This window comes from Porites lutea, chromosome 4 (genome assembly GCF_958299795.1).
Source record: "Porites lutea chromosome 4, jaPorLute2.1, whole genome shotgun sequence".
NCBI classification, from domain to species: domain Eukaryota; kingdom Metazoa; phylum Cnidaria; class Anthozoa; order Scleractinia; family Poritidae; genus Porites; species Porites lutea.
In genome coordinates this window covers 36,468,559-36,484,698 of record NC_133204.1, presented here as the reverse complement: position 1 = coordinate 36,484,698, position 16,140 = coordinate 36,468,559, and the positions used below count along the sequence as shown (strand labels likewise).

The 16,140-nt window shown below is 38.8% G+C and overlaps 1 protein-coding gene across 2 annotated transcripts; it reads left to right on the top strand.

The window, feature by feature from the left end:
- Positions 1-8,046: 8,046 nt before the first annotated feature.
- LOC140933450 (nucleoporin Nup37-like) lies at positions 8,047-16,078 on the top strand. 2 transcript variants are annotated; one of them, XM_073383010.1, is made up of 8 exons: positions 8,057-8,107; positions 8,885-9,198; positions 10,757-10,908; positions 11,126-11,235; positions 12,562-12,743; positions 14,464-14,514; positions 15,256-15,340; positions 15,851-16,078. In XM_073383010.1, exons 2-8 carry the CDS (start codon positions 8,909-8,911, stop codon positions 15,962-15,964), a joined length of 984 nt encoding a protein of 327 aa, XP_073239111.1. In that variant the 5' UTR covers positions 8,057-8,107; positions 8,885-8,908; the 3' UTR covers positions 15,965-16,078. The 2 variants fall into 2 exon arrangements, with proteins under 2 accessions (XP_073239110.1, XP_073239111.1); XM_073383009.1 differs by lacking the exon at positions 15,851-16,078 and having other exon boundaries at positions 8,047-8,080; positions 15,256-15,374.
- The last annotated feature ends 62 nt before the right edge of the window (positions 16,079-16,140 follow it).

Genomic DNA, 16,140 nt, shown 5'->3' with positions numbered 1-16,140 from the left:
TGACTATATATTCCTTTCGGGAAAAAAACTTCTGACTTCTGATAAAGGAAATCGTTATTCCATTATGCCCCGACTGAAAAGGTCTCATTAGTTGACGTAAATATTAACTTCGGTATGAATTAATATCAACTGATGTGTTTTGAAGGTCGCCTTTGCCTTTCTCTTGAAAAGTTTCGAAATATTCAGGTATAAGAAGGTTGTAAGGTATTGTAACGTCTAGAAGAGTGTTTATGAGAACAACGGAAGTGGTTTTTCCAGTTTAGAAGTTCTTTTGGAACCGGAATTCCGTGGAGATCAGCTGAAATATAGTGAGATTTGAAACTAGTACTTTGAAACTTTTCGAAGGTTAATTTTAACCTCCATTTTTGCCGGTTGACGGTTAATTTTTAGGCCCTTTGACGGCTGACGGTAAACCCCATTAAGACCCTCATTTGACACAAGTTCCATTCGTTCCCTTCTTTCGCCAAGATTTATGGCAGCCCAGAGCCTGGAACTGGTGAATCCTTGTGAAAACTCGAGAATGGGGCAGCCTGCGAAAACAGCCGACATTTGGCGACGCTACCACTGGTTTTCCCACCAAATGATGTCTAAGAAAAGAGCTCAGAAATTCCATACTGATGACGCCTCACTATCCAGATCTGGGTAGTGCTTCTGATTGGTTGAATCAAATTTCCCAAGAGGCAAGACCAATCAGAAGCACCCGACCCAGATCTACGTAGTGACGCGTCATCTGTAGTGGATTTCCGTGCTCGTTTCTCAGATGTCATTTGCCGGGAAACCAATGGTAGCGTCGCCAAATGTCGCCTGTTTTCTCAGGCTAATGGGCTCCTGATTTCGAGCTATCTAAAAAAAATTCCAATGGAAAAAACGGACTAGCTTTTCAACGTTTCACGTATTCCGGTGAATCTTCCAATTGAACTTCCGAGAAACGTGTGTTTCATTTATATCTAAACCGAAATTTCCTGAATTTCTTGGTTAATGAAAAGTGTTCTCTTTCTTCTCGCTGTCCTTTGTTTCTCTGTTAGGAACTCCCCGCCGGGGTCTCAGAGGATGCTAACTTATTAACAAAGAATGACAAATGAAAAGAAAATGGATGTTTGTAAAACAAATCAAATTAAAATTGGTCACTCTCTAATAAATTCAAATTAATTTGTGTAAGATTCGTTTCTGAATATACAGAATGCTTCTCGGGTGATATGACATATGAGTGACAGTTCTTGCAATTCGTTCAAGGATTCGGGTCCTAAGGTCGATATGATTATAATTAATGACAAAATGAAATGAAGGTAATGTTAGAAATTCGCTTTGGTGTTCATAGTCAGCTACTAATAAAATCTAAGTGATAGTTTTCTTCACGGCAAATAACTTTGTTAAAACTAGGTAAGACATTAATTCTTCTTGGCATTTTACAATAAAGGATGAACTTTTTTTTACCGGAGTACTGTATGGTTTTTTAGTTACGTAAAAAAAAAAAAACGAAAACTGAGTTATAAAATAAAGGCAAAGGACACCATTTGCAAACCAAATACTTGAACTCAAATATATACACGCGTATCCGCTAAGTTATCGGAGAACAAACGTCTCTAACTTATAAACGAGAAACTGGAAAATATTTGAAATCCTTTTTTTCCAGCCACTGTAGCCATTTGGTTTTAAATGTGATTTATATATGTGTTTTATATACGTTTCCTACTATTTTCTTTGTGTGTAAACAGTATAATCTTATGAGAAAGAGTAGAAAACATTTTCCCTCAATTATTCTTACCACATTTACTCAAAGTCAATGCGCTCAAGTTTAATTTTTACCGGTCACTTAGAACTTTTTAAAACTGATATTACTACTTTTTAGGCGAAACGCAAAGAATATAGTTAACACGCATAATGCGTTATGTAGACGAACTAAGATAAGACGGCCGCCATTAGTGAGCAAACTCTTGCCTATTTCTTCGCAGACGGATTATGTAGTACAACAACAGCTAATAAATGGATTCCACTTTAACGTGAATGAAATTTGTACTTCGCGTACAGTTTCCGCACTGATCAGTATTCTTTCACGGCATTCGCCCGAACCTTTGGTCGCTAACTCTTTTACTATTCTTAATTCAAATTTTTGATTTATCGGTAACATTAAGCTTTTTTAATGAATGCAAATTTCAAGAAATCGAGGACTGAATCCTCTCATAAGCTGTTACGTATACTGACGGTTAAAATTTTGTTCTGAAGGAAATTGTCTTGATAACCGCGTGTAGCGTATTGTTTTACAGTGAGAAATTTCCTGATTTGGACGCCTGCATTTATCCATATCGTTTCCAGGCCAGATAATTACGGTCCATTAATGTTTGAGATATTTGAAAAGAATAAATCTTTTTGGCAACTCATTGAAAAGTGAAAAAATTAAGGATCGCTTTAAAAGCCACTATTACTAGGAAACAGACAACCGAGAGTACAAAAAGAACTTTAAGTTTCGCTGATTTAACAATGCATTTTGTTGAAACATCTGAGCAGAATTCCATAGCTTTGTTTTCCCAGACCTTTTGTTCTCGCATCAAAAGACAATTTATTTAAGCCATTCACGGAAAGACAAAACCGCCGTAGTACCAGCAAAGTCGTGGTCCTCTCTCGTTGCTTTAGTATACCAGTTAACGGATACGATGACCATATATACCTGAAGACTTCAACTGCTTGTCTCAGAATTTAACAGTGAAGCGATGCTGATTTTAATATTCTGGCGTTAAGAGACCGCTCTGAGAGACCTAGAAGTGCAGTCATATGTCAGTCCTTTGGAACACTGTGTAATATTTTTCTAGTTCCTGTGGGAAAATAGGAAGAACATCGTATGGTTAATTTTGAGAGAAATACTCCGATAAAACAGTACATTTAAAAAGAAACACGTACGACATGGTTTATCTTACATGACCATTTTTAATATAAATTCAATTTTACCTGCAATGATCGAATGTTTTTCTGAATTGCCTCAGGCATAACCACTTTTTGCCCAAAAGAATTTCTGCCTTTCGCGATTATGTTATTATTATCTTCATGACTTTGTGTTTCTAAGAGTGGAGTTTGCAATTTTTCCCCTCCTTTTATCTTACACACGCCCAAGGATAACCAACTTTCAGCGACATTATAAAATAAATAAAAGTAAAACCCAAGAGTAGAATTCTAATACAAGTCTGTCAGTTTTGTCTGAGGGTTTTGCATTTTAAATGCAACATCTTTACTATTCATTCAATTCCGGCCGTTTGAATCAATTCGCTTCCCATTCTCTGACTGAGATAGTGCGCCGGACACCAAATCCTTTAGTTGTTTCGTAACATTTACTACGCGGAGAGCAGGTAGATTTTACCACCAGTTAAAAAAGCACGTGCATCATTTCAGGTACTACTAACTAAGAAAAATTAAAATTTTCTTGTTTAAAAATTTACAACTACACACTGTACTCACCTTAAAGCTCCTACGTATTTATGACTGACCAGCGACCCAGGTTGTTATGTTCTTACACTCATTTTCCGAATTTTCCCCAGAATTGCTGGTCATTGAATCGTGTTCGGTTATGAGATCTTGTAAATGTTTAATATAAGCTACTGCACAGCGCAGAGTCTCGACCTTGGACAGTTTCTTCTTTTCCGGAAAATACGGAATATGTTGGCGAAGACACGAAAATCCGTCGTTAACCATCCGAACTCTGTTCCTCTCGCGTTCATTTCGACGCGCTACGGCGGAAGGGTCCACCTGAAAGGCCAAACTCGCGGGCATGCAGGCCTTTTTCTTGGAGCGCTTTTTTACAAGTTCGTCGTCTGTGCATTCGTCCGCTGGCAGAGACCTTTTCCTGTTCAGAAGCAAGACGTCTGTGGTTTTAATATCGCGCCGCGAGGATTCACTCGTATCAAACAAGCCGTTCACATTTTCGGCCAAAACTAGAATGTCTCCGCCTGATTTCGAATCCATCTCACTCTCTGGCGTGTATGTACCATTTAAAATCTGACTCAGATGTGAAAAGCCAATCCGGTATCACTAACTAATAACAAAACTCAGAGGCTATTTACCAGTTCTCATGTATAATTTATTTCTTTGTTGTGTAAATCCTATCTTTATGCGAATTGAGGAAAGTACCGGATGCAAACAGTCCTTTAGTATGTCTTATTCGCCGCGCCACAGAAACTCTCCAAGAACAAAAGAAATGAGAACCTAGCAAAATTCACGTGCCTTAAATTTTTCTTCTCAGAATTAATGATGAGGCAGCCAAACAAGCTGCTCATTTCCAGGCGCAAGTGTTAAATGTTTCATTTAACGTTCCTAAATTAAACATTGATTTTATATATTTTTTTTAGTAAAAGAAAACGACAAGCTTACCAATTAAAAAACGTTTTATCTTGACGCACAATCAAAATTCATTTCTCGATGTAAAGTCGCACAATTAGCGACGATCCAATTATAATTCTTCCAGCTAAATGTTGTGTTCCGATTTCAGAATAGATAGTTTTGCCACAGTTTGATTTATTATGGAAAAAAACAGATTGTTTACTTTTATAGATATCTCTTTAAGAATTATTCAATTAACTCGTGCTTTTATGAAAGCGAGCAGGTGTTTATGAACGCATAACTCTTCTATTGAATTGCACAGTGGCGTTTTAATGATGCATACGTGCGTGCGTATGTACGCCTTTTTGTTTGCCAGATAGAGCAGGAATTGAGTGTAGATTGGCTAGATATTTATCAGATGTTCTTTATGTAAAGGGGAAAAGGGCGCATTGGAGGGAGAAGGGGGGGGGGGGGGTTAAGCAAAGAGATGGATGACATTTAAGAGGCTAATGGCTATACACGAAGTCCACATCGACGACTTGGTTTTGTTCGATTCTATCGAGAAGGCCGTTAAGGCCCCGTTACATGAATACATTAGATATCAATGATCGTCCAGCGGTTTTAATAAAAACAAGGATAGGTACCTCATATATGATTCCTATAGTGTACCGAAATATAGATTCTTATATATAGTGTAGTGCGTCTAAGTAAGTAAAGTAGGCCAAGACGATCAAGCAACCCAAGACACACAAGTGAGACAGGTACCTCGGTACACTATAGGAATCATATATGAGGTACCTACCAAAACAAGGGTTTGGAGGGGTTTGGGTGGGGTGCTCAGTCTCGCGGGCTCAAAAACCTGGTCTCGGTCATTCTTATTTAAGGATTTTCCCGTTATACACGATCAGAGAGAGAGAACGAACTCATCTGAGGGCGAGGTTGAACTGGACCAAAAGACACTAATAAAGGCAAAAACACCTTAAATCGACAAACCGAAGTGAAGTGCTGAATATTGTACAAACCTGGATAAGTAAAAAAACGTGAGCTTTGATCTAGTGTCATTTAACTACTTTTCTATCAGACATTTGTTGCCTCCCAAAAAACGACGGGTTCTGGATGCGAGAAGAGAAAACAAGAAGAGAAAAAGATATGTGTACAAAAGTGACGTTGGTACATGCCAGTCCTAAATATGCCGCGCTCCTTTTATTGAAAGAAACGGGTACAAAATACAAGAAGAAGCTTCTTGAAGAGCTTTGATCCGGCTTCTTGATGAGCGGATGGGAACGTGGAAAAAAACTTCATTTATTTTGATTAGCTTATTTTCCATGAGAAATTTAAAGATTTCGGTTTTTATCAACTGAGTCTGTAAGATGGCCACTGAGGGATGGAGATAACGTTAGTGCTTCGTCAATTCGCTTTAGATCTGACGACGGGCTTCCGCTCAGCTTCTCCTACGGTGGCCAATCTGCCTTATGAACTGTCAGTTGATAAAACCAAATTTGCGTAAGCGGCCACCCCCGGGGGGGGGGGGGTGGTTGGGAGACTTCGCATATGAAAGGGTGGAGATGCTCGTCGGAAATTTTGAATTAAACCCCGATAGGAGACCGATCTGGGCGTGGCCCAAGCTTTTTTTGACCCCTAAAAGAGACCATGTTAAAACACAGACAAATGAGGAAACTTGGATTATATGAATGGATATACATATCAAATATATATTTTTATATTTTTTCGCGTGCAACCCAAAACGAGACCTTCACGGCTAAATATGATGGCGTTTTGCCCAGAACACCTTAAGTGAGACCAAAATCCGAAATTTACACCCCTAAGCGAGACGACGAGCATCCCCACCCCTTTCATATGCGCAGTCCCCCCCCCCAGGCGGCCACCTACATAAAACAACAAAAATTTCCCAGTAAAATTACTGCAATTGCCGACTCTTGTAAACGACCACCTCTTGTAAGCGACCCTGACCACTGTTTTGGATGACGGCCTTAGAATTTTCCTTCTTTGTATCCTCCTGTGTTTCGAACGTTACGCAACAGTGCCCGATGGTCATATTTCGAGCTTGGTCCACCTGTGCTAGAAAGAGACTCCTTGTGGTTCGATCTCGTAAGCGACAACTAAATCTTCGCATCCCCAGTCGGTGGTCGCTTACTGGAGGAGTTCGCAAATTATTGTTACAGTTGATTCAGGGGCGGATCCAGGATTTTTTTTAGGAGGGGGTGCACTCGTCTCTTGCTCTACTTCAACACCAATAAACCACATAGTTTTTTTTTTGCAGAATACCAGTTGTATTAGAAAACCGGAGGTAATCTCAGCGGGGGGGGGCGCGCACCCCCTGCACCCTCCCCCTAGATCCGCCCCTGTGATTTTCCGTTATTTATCGTGATCATTTCTTTCTATCTAGTTATTAACCTATTTTATTTTATATAAAACACCATGTATTGTTTCTTTTTGGCAGTTGCCTGATGATTGCTTCTCATGAAGCATGAAACTCTGAGTAGCAAGTAAATGGTTTTGACCTAGTTCAAGTCTACGTATATATATATATATATATATATATATTAAATCTATTTTATTATGTTCCTTTCTTTTTTATGCAAGATGCAAGACCATCGATGTAAATGGTATTGAGAAATAAACATTGTTGTTGTTGTTGTTATTGTTGACTGTATTTCACTCCACCACCGACGCAACATCAAAGTCCTTTAAAAACTAACCCTTCATTCTTTCAAGAGAAATTCCCGACGAATATTTTAGTAGAGACGTTTTCACTCCCGTCTCCAGCCTATTCCCACGCATCAATACTCTTATCGAGGGATTGGTACTATTCTATAGCCTACCTCGAAGAGTAAAGAAATATTGTAGATCCCATGGTCATTATTTTCCTGGTAAACCTTCGGTTTAATGGTCTTTAATTTTAAGTAGTAGTCAAACTCGCCGTTCGAACCACGGCACGATTTCAATTCTGAGTATCATATTTTCAAGTATACGAACTTGAAGCAGTGCAAGAGAGAATGTCTCGGCTTGAGCAGTGATTACATTCAACTCTGTCTTAACGGACACATCTACAAGACGCACGGACACCTCTTTACGACGGACACTTTTAATAAGACAGACACCTAGTGTTGGTCCCTGCCGTTCTTCAGTCATTTTACTGTAATTATACTCTCTATAAGACGGACATCTCTCTAAGACGGACAACAGACACTTCTGAAACCGTCAACGGACAATTGTGAAGTGCCTTATGTACTGAGTAAATAATACCTCAAAACAGAAATGTTGTTGTTCTACATGAAAGTAAATTGCAAAATGTTTGATATTTTCAAGTCTTGCTCCAGCTCGAAGAGTGCATACTGTTACGCTCTTAGACCACGAAGCCGTGAACGTTTGCTTGAAATGAACGTTTGATTGCACAATGAGAAAATAATTGCTCTTTTCTGTTACAATGTTCCAGTTTTAGCTGTTTTGTATTAGTTAAACCAACGTGTATTCATTGCGAATAGGTTCAACTTTAAAAATACTGGTGTCACGTTACCTCGAATCTCTATAAGATGGACACGTCTCTAAGACGGACAGTAAGGGCAGATCCCGAGGGTGTTCGTCTTAGAAAGAGTTGACTGTATTAAAAAACACAAGAAGAATGGGCCCTTCCTCTTACCTGGTAGTTCTTGGTAATCCTGTGCGAGCTCGCTTATTGTTCCCAGTTCCCGCTCATACTTCCCGCTCTTTTTCAATGGAAAAGGCCTGTCGGATTTTGCCGTCGTCGAGCGAGGTATGATTTAGTCCAGCTTGTTTTGCCGTGAGTAGTCCTTAAACCTTCTGTTTTTCCTTCTAAAATTAGAGGTAGTGCACTGATGTGATATAAAAAGCCGTACATTTTATATAAACTCCAGCAATCCATGCGCATTATTGCACGGTGACCATTATTTCACATAAGCTTACACAGTTAGGCCCGGTTCAAACGTCGAATTTAACATGTGCCGAACTTAACGGAAGAGTTGACTACATGTGAACTGCGACGTTTGAATCAATTAAATTCGACTGTTTAAATCAAATGCGACTTTTGCCGTATCTGCGACTGAAACAGTCGAAGATTCGACTTTAATTAGGTTCGACATTTGATTCAAACGTCGCATTTCACATGTGCCGAACTTAATGCATGAATTTTAGGAAATTATTATTATATTACTGGGAATATTAATAGCAAACAGAGTTAAATTCGACAGAGTTCAGAGAGTTAAATTTGACGTTTAAATCAAATGCTATATTTAACTATTTTAGTCGACTAAAATAGGAATAATTAAGTTTGGCACGTGTAAAATTCAACGTTTGAAGCGGGCCTAAGTTTTTTCAATGTAGTTGAACTGTTTAGGTTACATCAGTAAGACTTAAGTCTTATATATGATTTTTAACCGGGTTTACAAGAAATATCAGTTAAAGCTTTGAACTGGCCGAACATGTATCTGTTTTAAAATGTGTAACGTTCAGATTTCAATGAGATAACAAACTCATCCTTCTCGCGATCGGCTTCGGATTTTTGCCAGCGGAGCGCACTAACAGAAATTTATTTCGACAGATCTTGATCTAGAGATGTAACATCATGCCATCAACAGCTGGTAAACAAGAAGTGCCCAGTACATTTTCATTTGAAAGTGTGGAAGATGTAAAAGTTGTGGAATTTTGCCCATTTGACAGTGCAGCAGGCGTGATTGCTTACTGTGGAGAAAACAGAGTATCTGTGGGAATGTGTCTTTTTCAAGAGGATTCTCAAGATAGTCACCTTCCTTTGTTACAGTTTCAGCACATTACAGACTTTCACCATGGAACAAGCGTTCATGCACTCGCTTGGTCTCCGAAAACAAATGTCCAACACTTGCCATATTCCTTTCAGTAAGTACAGAAAGTAATGGTTTAATAAATGATAAATAATAACAAGCATCCCATCTCCTCAACCCCACTGAGCATTAATTGTTGGGAATTTTGCAAGTTCTTTGTTCCCATGCCGGTGATGGTGAGGAATTTATTGTCAAAGGTTTGCGTGGTGGTATAGGGAATTTTTCGTTCTCGAATTTCATATTTTCTACCACTTTTACAAAAGAAAATGATCAATATCATATAAGGAGTACATGTTAAACAGAATGTGGTGGGGGTTCTATGATCAAACAGAACCTAAACAAAGTCCTTCAGAGCTAAGCTTGTTACTTTCACTGGTCAAAGTTAAAAGTATTACAAGTTTACATGGTGCTAATTTACTAAACGTTTTGCAAGTTTAGTAAAACAGGGATGTAGCTTAAACTTATAACAGACGCGAAATGGCATTTGATGGGCGGGTATTATGAGAAGAAAACAGTTGCCTTTTTAAGACTGCAATGTTTTTCAGCTGGAAATAATCACGTTGAGAAGTTTCCCCGGCTCCCAACTATTATCTACATCCCTGTAAAAGGTCCTCTAAGTGTTTGAAACTGAAATTGGTGATTCTGTCAGCGCTATTTGCAAATAGAAGCACATTACATGGACAAAATGTAAACATACTAGGTAAATTAACTTCCTTTTCTATACATCGTTGTTTTGGTGAACAAAATCATTTTAATAAAAACAAAAATGCCTTGCGGTGGATGGTGGCCTAGGGGGCTGGTTGTAAAGCCTCCCCCAGCTTTTTAATTTTCAGTGTCATTACTTCAGGTCACTACCTAGCCAGCTCTTACACTTGGCCTCTTCTTGTTTTATGCAGGGCTTAACACTATTATATTCAAGTTGCCAAGTACTGTAAATCCTCTTTTAAGCCCCCCAGAGGCCTTTTTATTTAAAGCCCATTTGAGGAGAGTAGGGGGGGGGGGGGAGGGTTTAATAGAGACGGGGGGCTTATTTAATTTAGAAAAGATGATGGTATCAGCTCTCCATAAAGGACTAGAATACAGTGTGGAAAAGCTCAAGTGCAAGAAGGTTGGAGGTCATGCAGCCGAGGATCAGAATCAAATCCGAACTTCCAGTTAGTAAATAAACCATCCTGGATCAGTCCACACAAAGTTTTACGGCCGTGATTGATTATTAATACAGTCTATCATTTATTAGTGAAGAATAACTAGGGCAGAGGATGGGGGCTTAATTGAGAGAGAGGGCTTATTAATTTTCTTCCACTGAAAAGGTGGGGGCTTATTAGAAGTTGAGAGGGAAAGCTCGATAGAGGATTTACGGTATATGCATTACTAGTACGCAGGGAATTGACCAGCTTGGAAGTACTTTTGGTTCTATGATTCTATCTTCCTTTTGTTTCTCCTGAAAGCAGCTGGGGGCAATGCTCATGTCAGCCGAGGGAAATCCCTGCTGAAGGAGCATCTTTAATGGATAAGGGATCATGTTTTTTTTATTATAAATAAAGTTAATCTGAGATTTTTTTAATGAAAGTTCTACCTTGTTATTGTCTGATAGAAAGTTTGCTTTCACTTAGGTTTTGTACAGCAGGGGATGACAAAAAGCTACGGTACTATGTGTCTGACGGTAGAAACTCATCAACAGTGACACTTCTGGAAGGACATCTAAGTTACATCAATGACTGTGTTGTTGAGCCAGTTTCTGGTCTTGAAGTTGCTAGTGTCAGTGGTAAGTAATATCAATGATCTGTTTTTCTGACCTCATCTGGGAGTTTAATGGGTATTTATTTAAGTAAAGGCTTGCTTTTTTTCCATTGGAAAAAGGGGTTTCAATGTATAGTTTTACTCAATTATTCCAAGTTGCAGTCAAAATAATCAATGTGTTAACTATCCTATTAGTATACTTATGAATATCAACATGATATTTAATGGATATTATTGTGCAGATGATCACACTTGTCGACTGTGGGATTTAGAGACTGGAACACAAAAAACTTGCATTCCCCTTAGCTCCGCCGGAGTGAGTGTAAAGTGGCATCTTCGTGAACCAAACAAGGTAGGAAAGTCAAATCCCTAAAATATGAAATAATTAGCATAAATGGTATAATCTAATTATACTTTGGCAGTGTTGTTGGAGCAATTTTCTTGGTGACTTGTAAACAAGATGAAGGCATGGTTGGAAAAATACTTCTGATAAACAATAATTAGTTTCTGTTCACCAATTGCCTTCAAATGAATACAAGGGACAGGAGAACTTGACATCAGATCAAGAGTGCTTGATAGTCCGAGCATACCCCTTCAAAAGGGTTTGTCATGTCCTGTATACCGTCACCGGGGCATAGATAATTTTTGTGTGAAAACAAAAGAACCAAACAATACAACTCCTACTATGAAGACTGCAGAGGTTTTTTCTTATACTTCGATAGAGGAAGATTCAGCAGGGATTAATGACCTTATCATGCACCCCTAATACTGTGTGGGAATTCGGGTTTGCCAAACTGCACTTTTGGTAATTCTTTAATCCTGGTGCTCCATACCTAATTTTGCCTTGAATTAATTGGCATGGTTCCAGTTACCCTGCGAACAGAGTCTCCTTCTGTCTTCCTAGATAAGTTGGGAAGAGGAAGGAATCGGCAGAGTCGCTTCCTCTTTCCTGTCCTATCTAGGTTCCAGTTTGTCTTTCTCAAACTCCTTTGCTGTTAGTGGAAGTCTGGTCAGTAGGCATGAAAGAATTCTCAAAACCTGTGGGATTCATTATTTTTGGCATTCCTTTATTTGGCTAGGTAAAGGATGAAGTAGTATTTGCAGATTTTCATTTGTGGCATAGGCCACTTTGAAAAATACAATGATGTAATATGTTTGGGAAGGCTTCATATCTATACCTCACTTTTGCATTATCTTTTGTGCACAATTTGCACATGCAGTGCGTCAGTTTCAAAAATTTGCTCACTAAGTGTATATGCATACAAATACAATGTTGCTAAGGTTCAACATAGACCAGTACCTACGTTTTCTTAAAATTTAATAGAGTTCAGCAATGAGAGAAGTGAGTTGGAAGGAGCACTCTTTAATCAGCTACAGGCTCTAGTGCAAGCCTTCTAAAGTGTACTCTGAATTTTTATTGTGCCATTATAACAAAATAGACCAGAATAATTACCCATTATAGATAAGTATGTTTCTTTTTGGAAGTTGGTCATTGCACTTGCAGTTCGTGCAAAGATCAAAGGGTAATTTGAACGCATTTACATGAAGCACTACCCAAATGGCAATTTTAGAGTATTATGCAGTTTTTCGAAGTGGCCTATTGAATGCACCCTCTTTGTTCCATCACTTCACTCTAGAACAAATTCTTTATTGAGTTGATCTTTCTGTTATCCAAAAGCTGATGGTAGCCCAAAAGAATGGCCTTGTTCGATTTTACGACTTGGTCAGCCAACAGCCCATCATGTCACTGAGCACAGAACAGCTCCCTCTGATCTCTGCTGACTGGTGCTCAACAAATGATCTGAAGGTTGGGGCTGTTGCAAGAGATGACTGGCTCATTTGGGACATGTCCAAATCAAGGTGTGTTGGTCTGTGTAGGCTTTATAAATAACAGTGCGTAAAATGGGAGAATTATTGTTATTATTATTATTATTAATAACAGGACTGGGTGAAGTCCAATTCGGTTTGTAATCATATGAGTGATTAACAAAATCGGACGATCATACGACCGCGTAGCAGGAGTCCGATTTGTTTAATCTTGAGTATGATTACAGACCAAATTTTGGACAACACGAAGTTCTGTTACCAATTAATCACTACATGATAACTATTAAATTAAAACACAGGGAATTCCAAGAGTTTTTTGGCTGGCCATGAAAAAAGCCATTTAAGTGCACGAGTGTGTGCGATGGCGTATACTGTCCAATTACTTACCAGGTATGACATGTATTATCCTATTACACTGTCCTATTTAGTGCTGAAATCAAGGCAGTTGATAGCCAATCAAATTTGAGAATTTTGTCATAGTTATGATTAACCCATTTGCCCCTGGAGATTTTGCCGAGTAATGCATTTTGAAGCTAGCCGAGCGGTTTTCTGGTGACTGTTGTGCTATATAAAGAGCTAAAACTTACCACAAGGCCATTTACAGGTCGTACACTTTGCAGTCTTCTGATCCAGATGTAAAATGTTAGCTTGCGAAGTTCGGGCATGTGCAGAAAGCAAAATTTTGAGATAGTTTTTGGGTTTAAAAGTGACACAGCAATCTTGACTTTTACTTTCCGCTTTCTCTCCCCCTCTTTTCTCTCTTTTCTTGCCTCTTTTGTTTTTCTCTTGCTGGGCACGTAGTAGGCTTCATTTTGATGTGAAAAGCTTTTAGGACCTTAGGATTAGATGAAAGAAAAGGTAGGTGGGTAGTGGAACAACATTTTCATAGATCTTTTCAAGTCAATGTTACATTGTCTTTTGCCTTTTTCTCTGGTGTCCTTGTCTGAACTGTGCTCATTCTGGTATGGTTTGAAAGATCTCTGCACTCTGCACAAGTTAGCGGACAAAGTTATCCTTGACAATCAAAACTGATGAGGTCTGAAGCAGTAGAAAGGAAGTGGATCCATACGGGGGGTTATGGGGGGCTCAGGGGCGAATGGGTTAATAATTATCATTATTACGAGGCAGTATAGCTGAGTGGTTAGCGCGTCAAGTGTTCAGCGCACTGAGTGGTCAGCATGTCGAAATTTCAATCCTGGCGTCCTGGGTTCAAGTCCCTCTCTGGCAACTTGCTGGATTTGTTCTGGGTTGTCAGGAGTTCAAAACCTTGGCCACACTTGCACATAGCCAACTGCTTGCCTCCTACCAGTTGGGGTTTTCTAATCCTGTTATGTTCTATTTGGATTTTTTTTTTCTAATAATTGAGTGGAGTGCCTGTAAACTAGCTGAGTATAAAATGAGGCTAAGTGCACTTTCCACTGTAAACAAACTTTTAACCTTTTTCTATAAGGTTTTAACAACTGAAGGGATCCACAAGATATATTACTTTAGCTTAATATAGAATGTGAAATGTGAGGGATGATGTCCATATCCCTCTCTTGTGCTTCTTCTGTCTTGTGTGCAGCTATTTGTAAATATCTTATTGATAGATAATAATGATACAATTCACAAATGCCTTTGGCTGGCACTAAACCCACTAAGCAATTTATGTGAAGACAGCAGGAGGAAAATACTAAGATCTTGATATGCATACTTATTTTTACCTTAATTTTACCATTATTTGTCCATTATCCACATTCTGTTCTTGTTACAGTTTGCCTGAGGCTACCGAACAGGCTCATCCAGATGGGGTGTGCAAATTTAGGTAACAAAATAATACACCTTGCTACTTTCTCCAGTTACCAGCACGTACAGCTGTACATCATTAACAGTTTATATGGTTTACAAACTGGACCATACAACGTAACAACAAAAATTTGTAGGTAGCCAGGGTGCCCAATGTATGATTTCTATGTAAAACTAAGATCTTCTTGTTGCTTGAGCGCAAAGTCAGGTGCCAGGGGCCACCGGGCAGTGCTGCTACAGTACAGCCTTGACTACCCGCCGGTTGACAGTCCTTTGTAATCACCAAAGGCATGAGCTTTTAACCCTCTAAGCTCCAATATTCACATTCAAATTCTCCAAACTGATCTCCATACATTTCCTTACAGAATTAGTTGAGAGAATTTGTTCAAAGATCGAAGCATTTTCCCTTAGGTGATCATTTTATTAATTCTCATAAACTTTTCTTTTAATTATGTTTTAACATTGTTAGGAGAAAATTGATATTGGTCACTCTTGGGACTTAAAGGGTCACGAAAAGTTTGTTTGCTTGATAACATCATATTTTTACCTCTATGACCAGGGTTTTGCTTTATAATTGTGCACATTAGGGCTTTTGTTATTTAAACATTGCTGGAAAAAAGGAAAAGGGATGAAAGGCAAAACAAAAAGGATTCTGGGAGTAGCAGTAAAATGACGCCATCGTGCAAAATAATTATGGCCTATTAAAAATGAATTATACAGCCAGGCGAATGAATATTGTTTTGTTTGCTTCTTACCACAGGTGGTCTAATGTACATGAAAACCTGTTTGCAACAACTGGCCGCCCCGGTAACCACATTAATGTCTACCACATGGAACATCACAAAGTTAGTTTTTTATAAGGAATTACAATATGTAATATAATCATCAAAGATAAATTTTTGAGCTACAAGATATGATTATTTTCCACCAAAATCGACGAGTTGTGATGATGCAGTTTTGAAGAAAAGGCTGTAATAGTTGAAGAGTACAAGTTTAGTGGCGCAGCTGGTGTCTCAGAACCCCTACCCCCTTACAGGCTTTTCTGTGGCTTAGTCACTTTTGGGCAAATATAATTTTCACAATCCCAACTTAGTCACTTTCTGTCACTTTTTTTAACCACAAATCTTCCCAATTTTAAAACCCTGTTTACCAGAATTTTCTTACCCTCAAAATCCTGAAAATGTGCTACCTGGCACCATTCTAGTAACTATTGAAAATGTAATCCCATTATAAATAGTAAATCCTGTCCCAAAAATGCGTCCCCATCTAGCGGCTCATCCCCATTCTATTACTAATGTTGCCCCCGGACATCTTTCCTGCCCATCTAGCTGACTTGTCACTCTTTTATTTAACAGATGCCAGTTTCATGTCAGATGTCTGTAGGTGGAGGTCTTTCCTGGCATCCATCTTTACCAGTGTGTGCAACAGGTGGTGGAGATAAGGTTCACTTATGGTTTCTAGAAGTGTAGCTGCCTAGAACAGGGACTTTGTCAATCAAGCAACAGAAAAACTATATTTTACTAAGAAGTCAGGAAGCGAAAAGGAATCTTGAGTTCACAACCATTCCTGTATGAAATTTCAGGTTCCAAACAGGTTCCAAGTATACATTGTCAGAAACTTGAATTTTTTATGTACAGATTTTGAT

Excerpts from the sequence above, each read along its gene's own strand:
- LOC140933450 (XM_073383010.1), top strand. The coding sequence starts at position 8,909 with ATGCCATCAACAGCTGGTAAACAAGAAGTGCCCAGTACATTTTCATTT. Across the intron at positions 12,744-14,463 it reads TGGGACATGTCCAAATCAAG|TTTGCCTGAGGCTACCGAAC; the intron begins GTGTGTTGGTCT and ends TTCTTGTTACAG. Across the intron at positions 14,515-15,255 it reads GATGGGGTGTGCAAATTTAG|GTGGTCTAATGTACATGAAA; the intron begins GTAACAAAATAA and ends TTCTTACCACAG.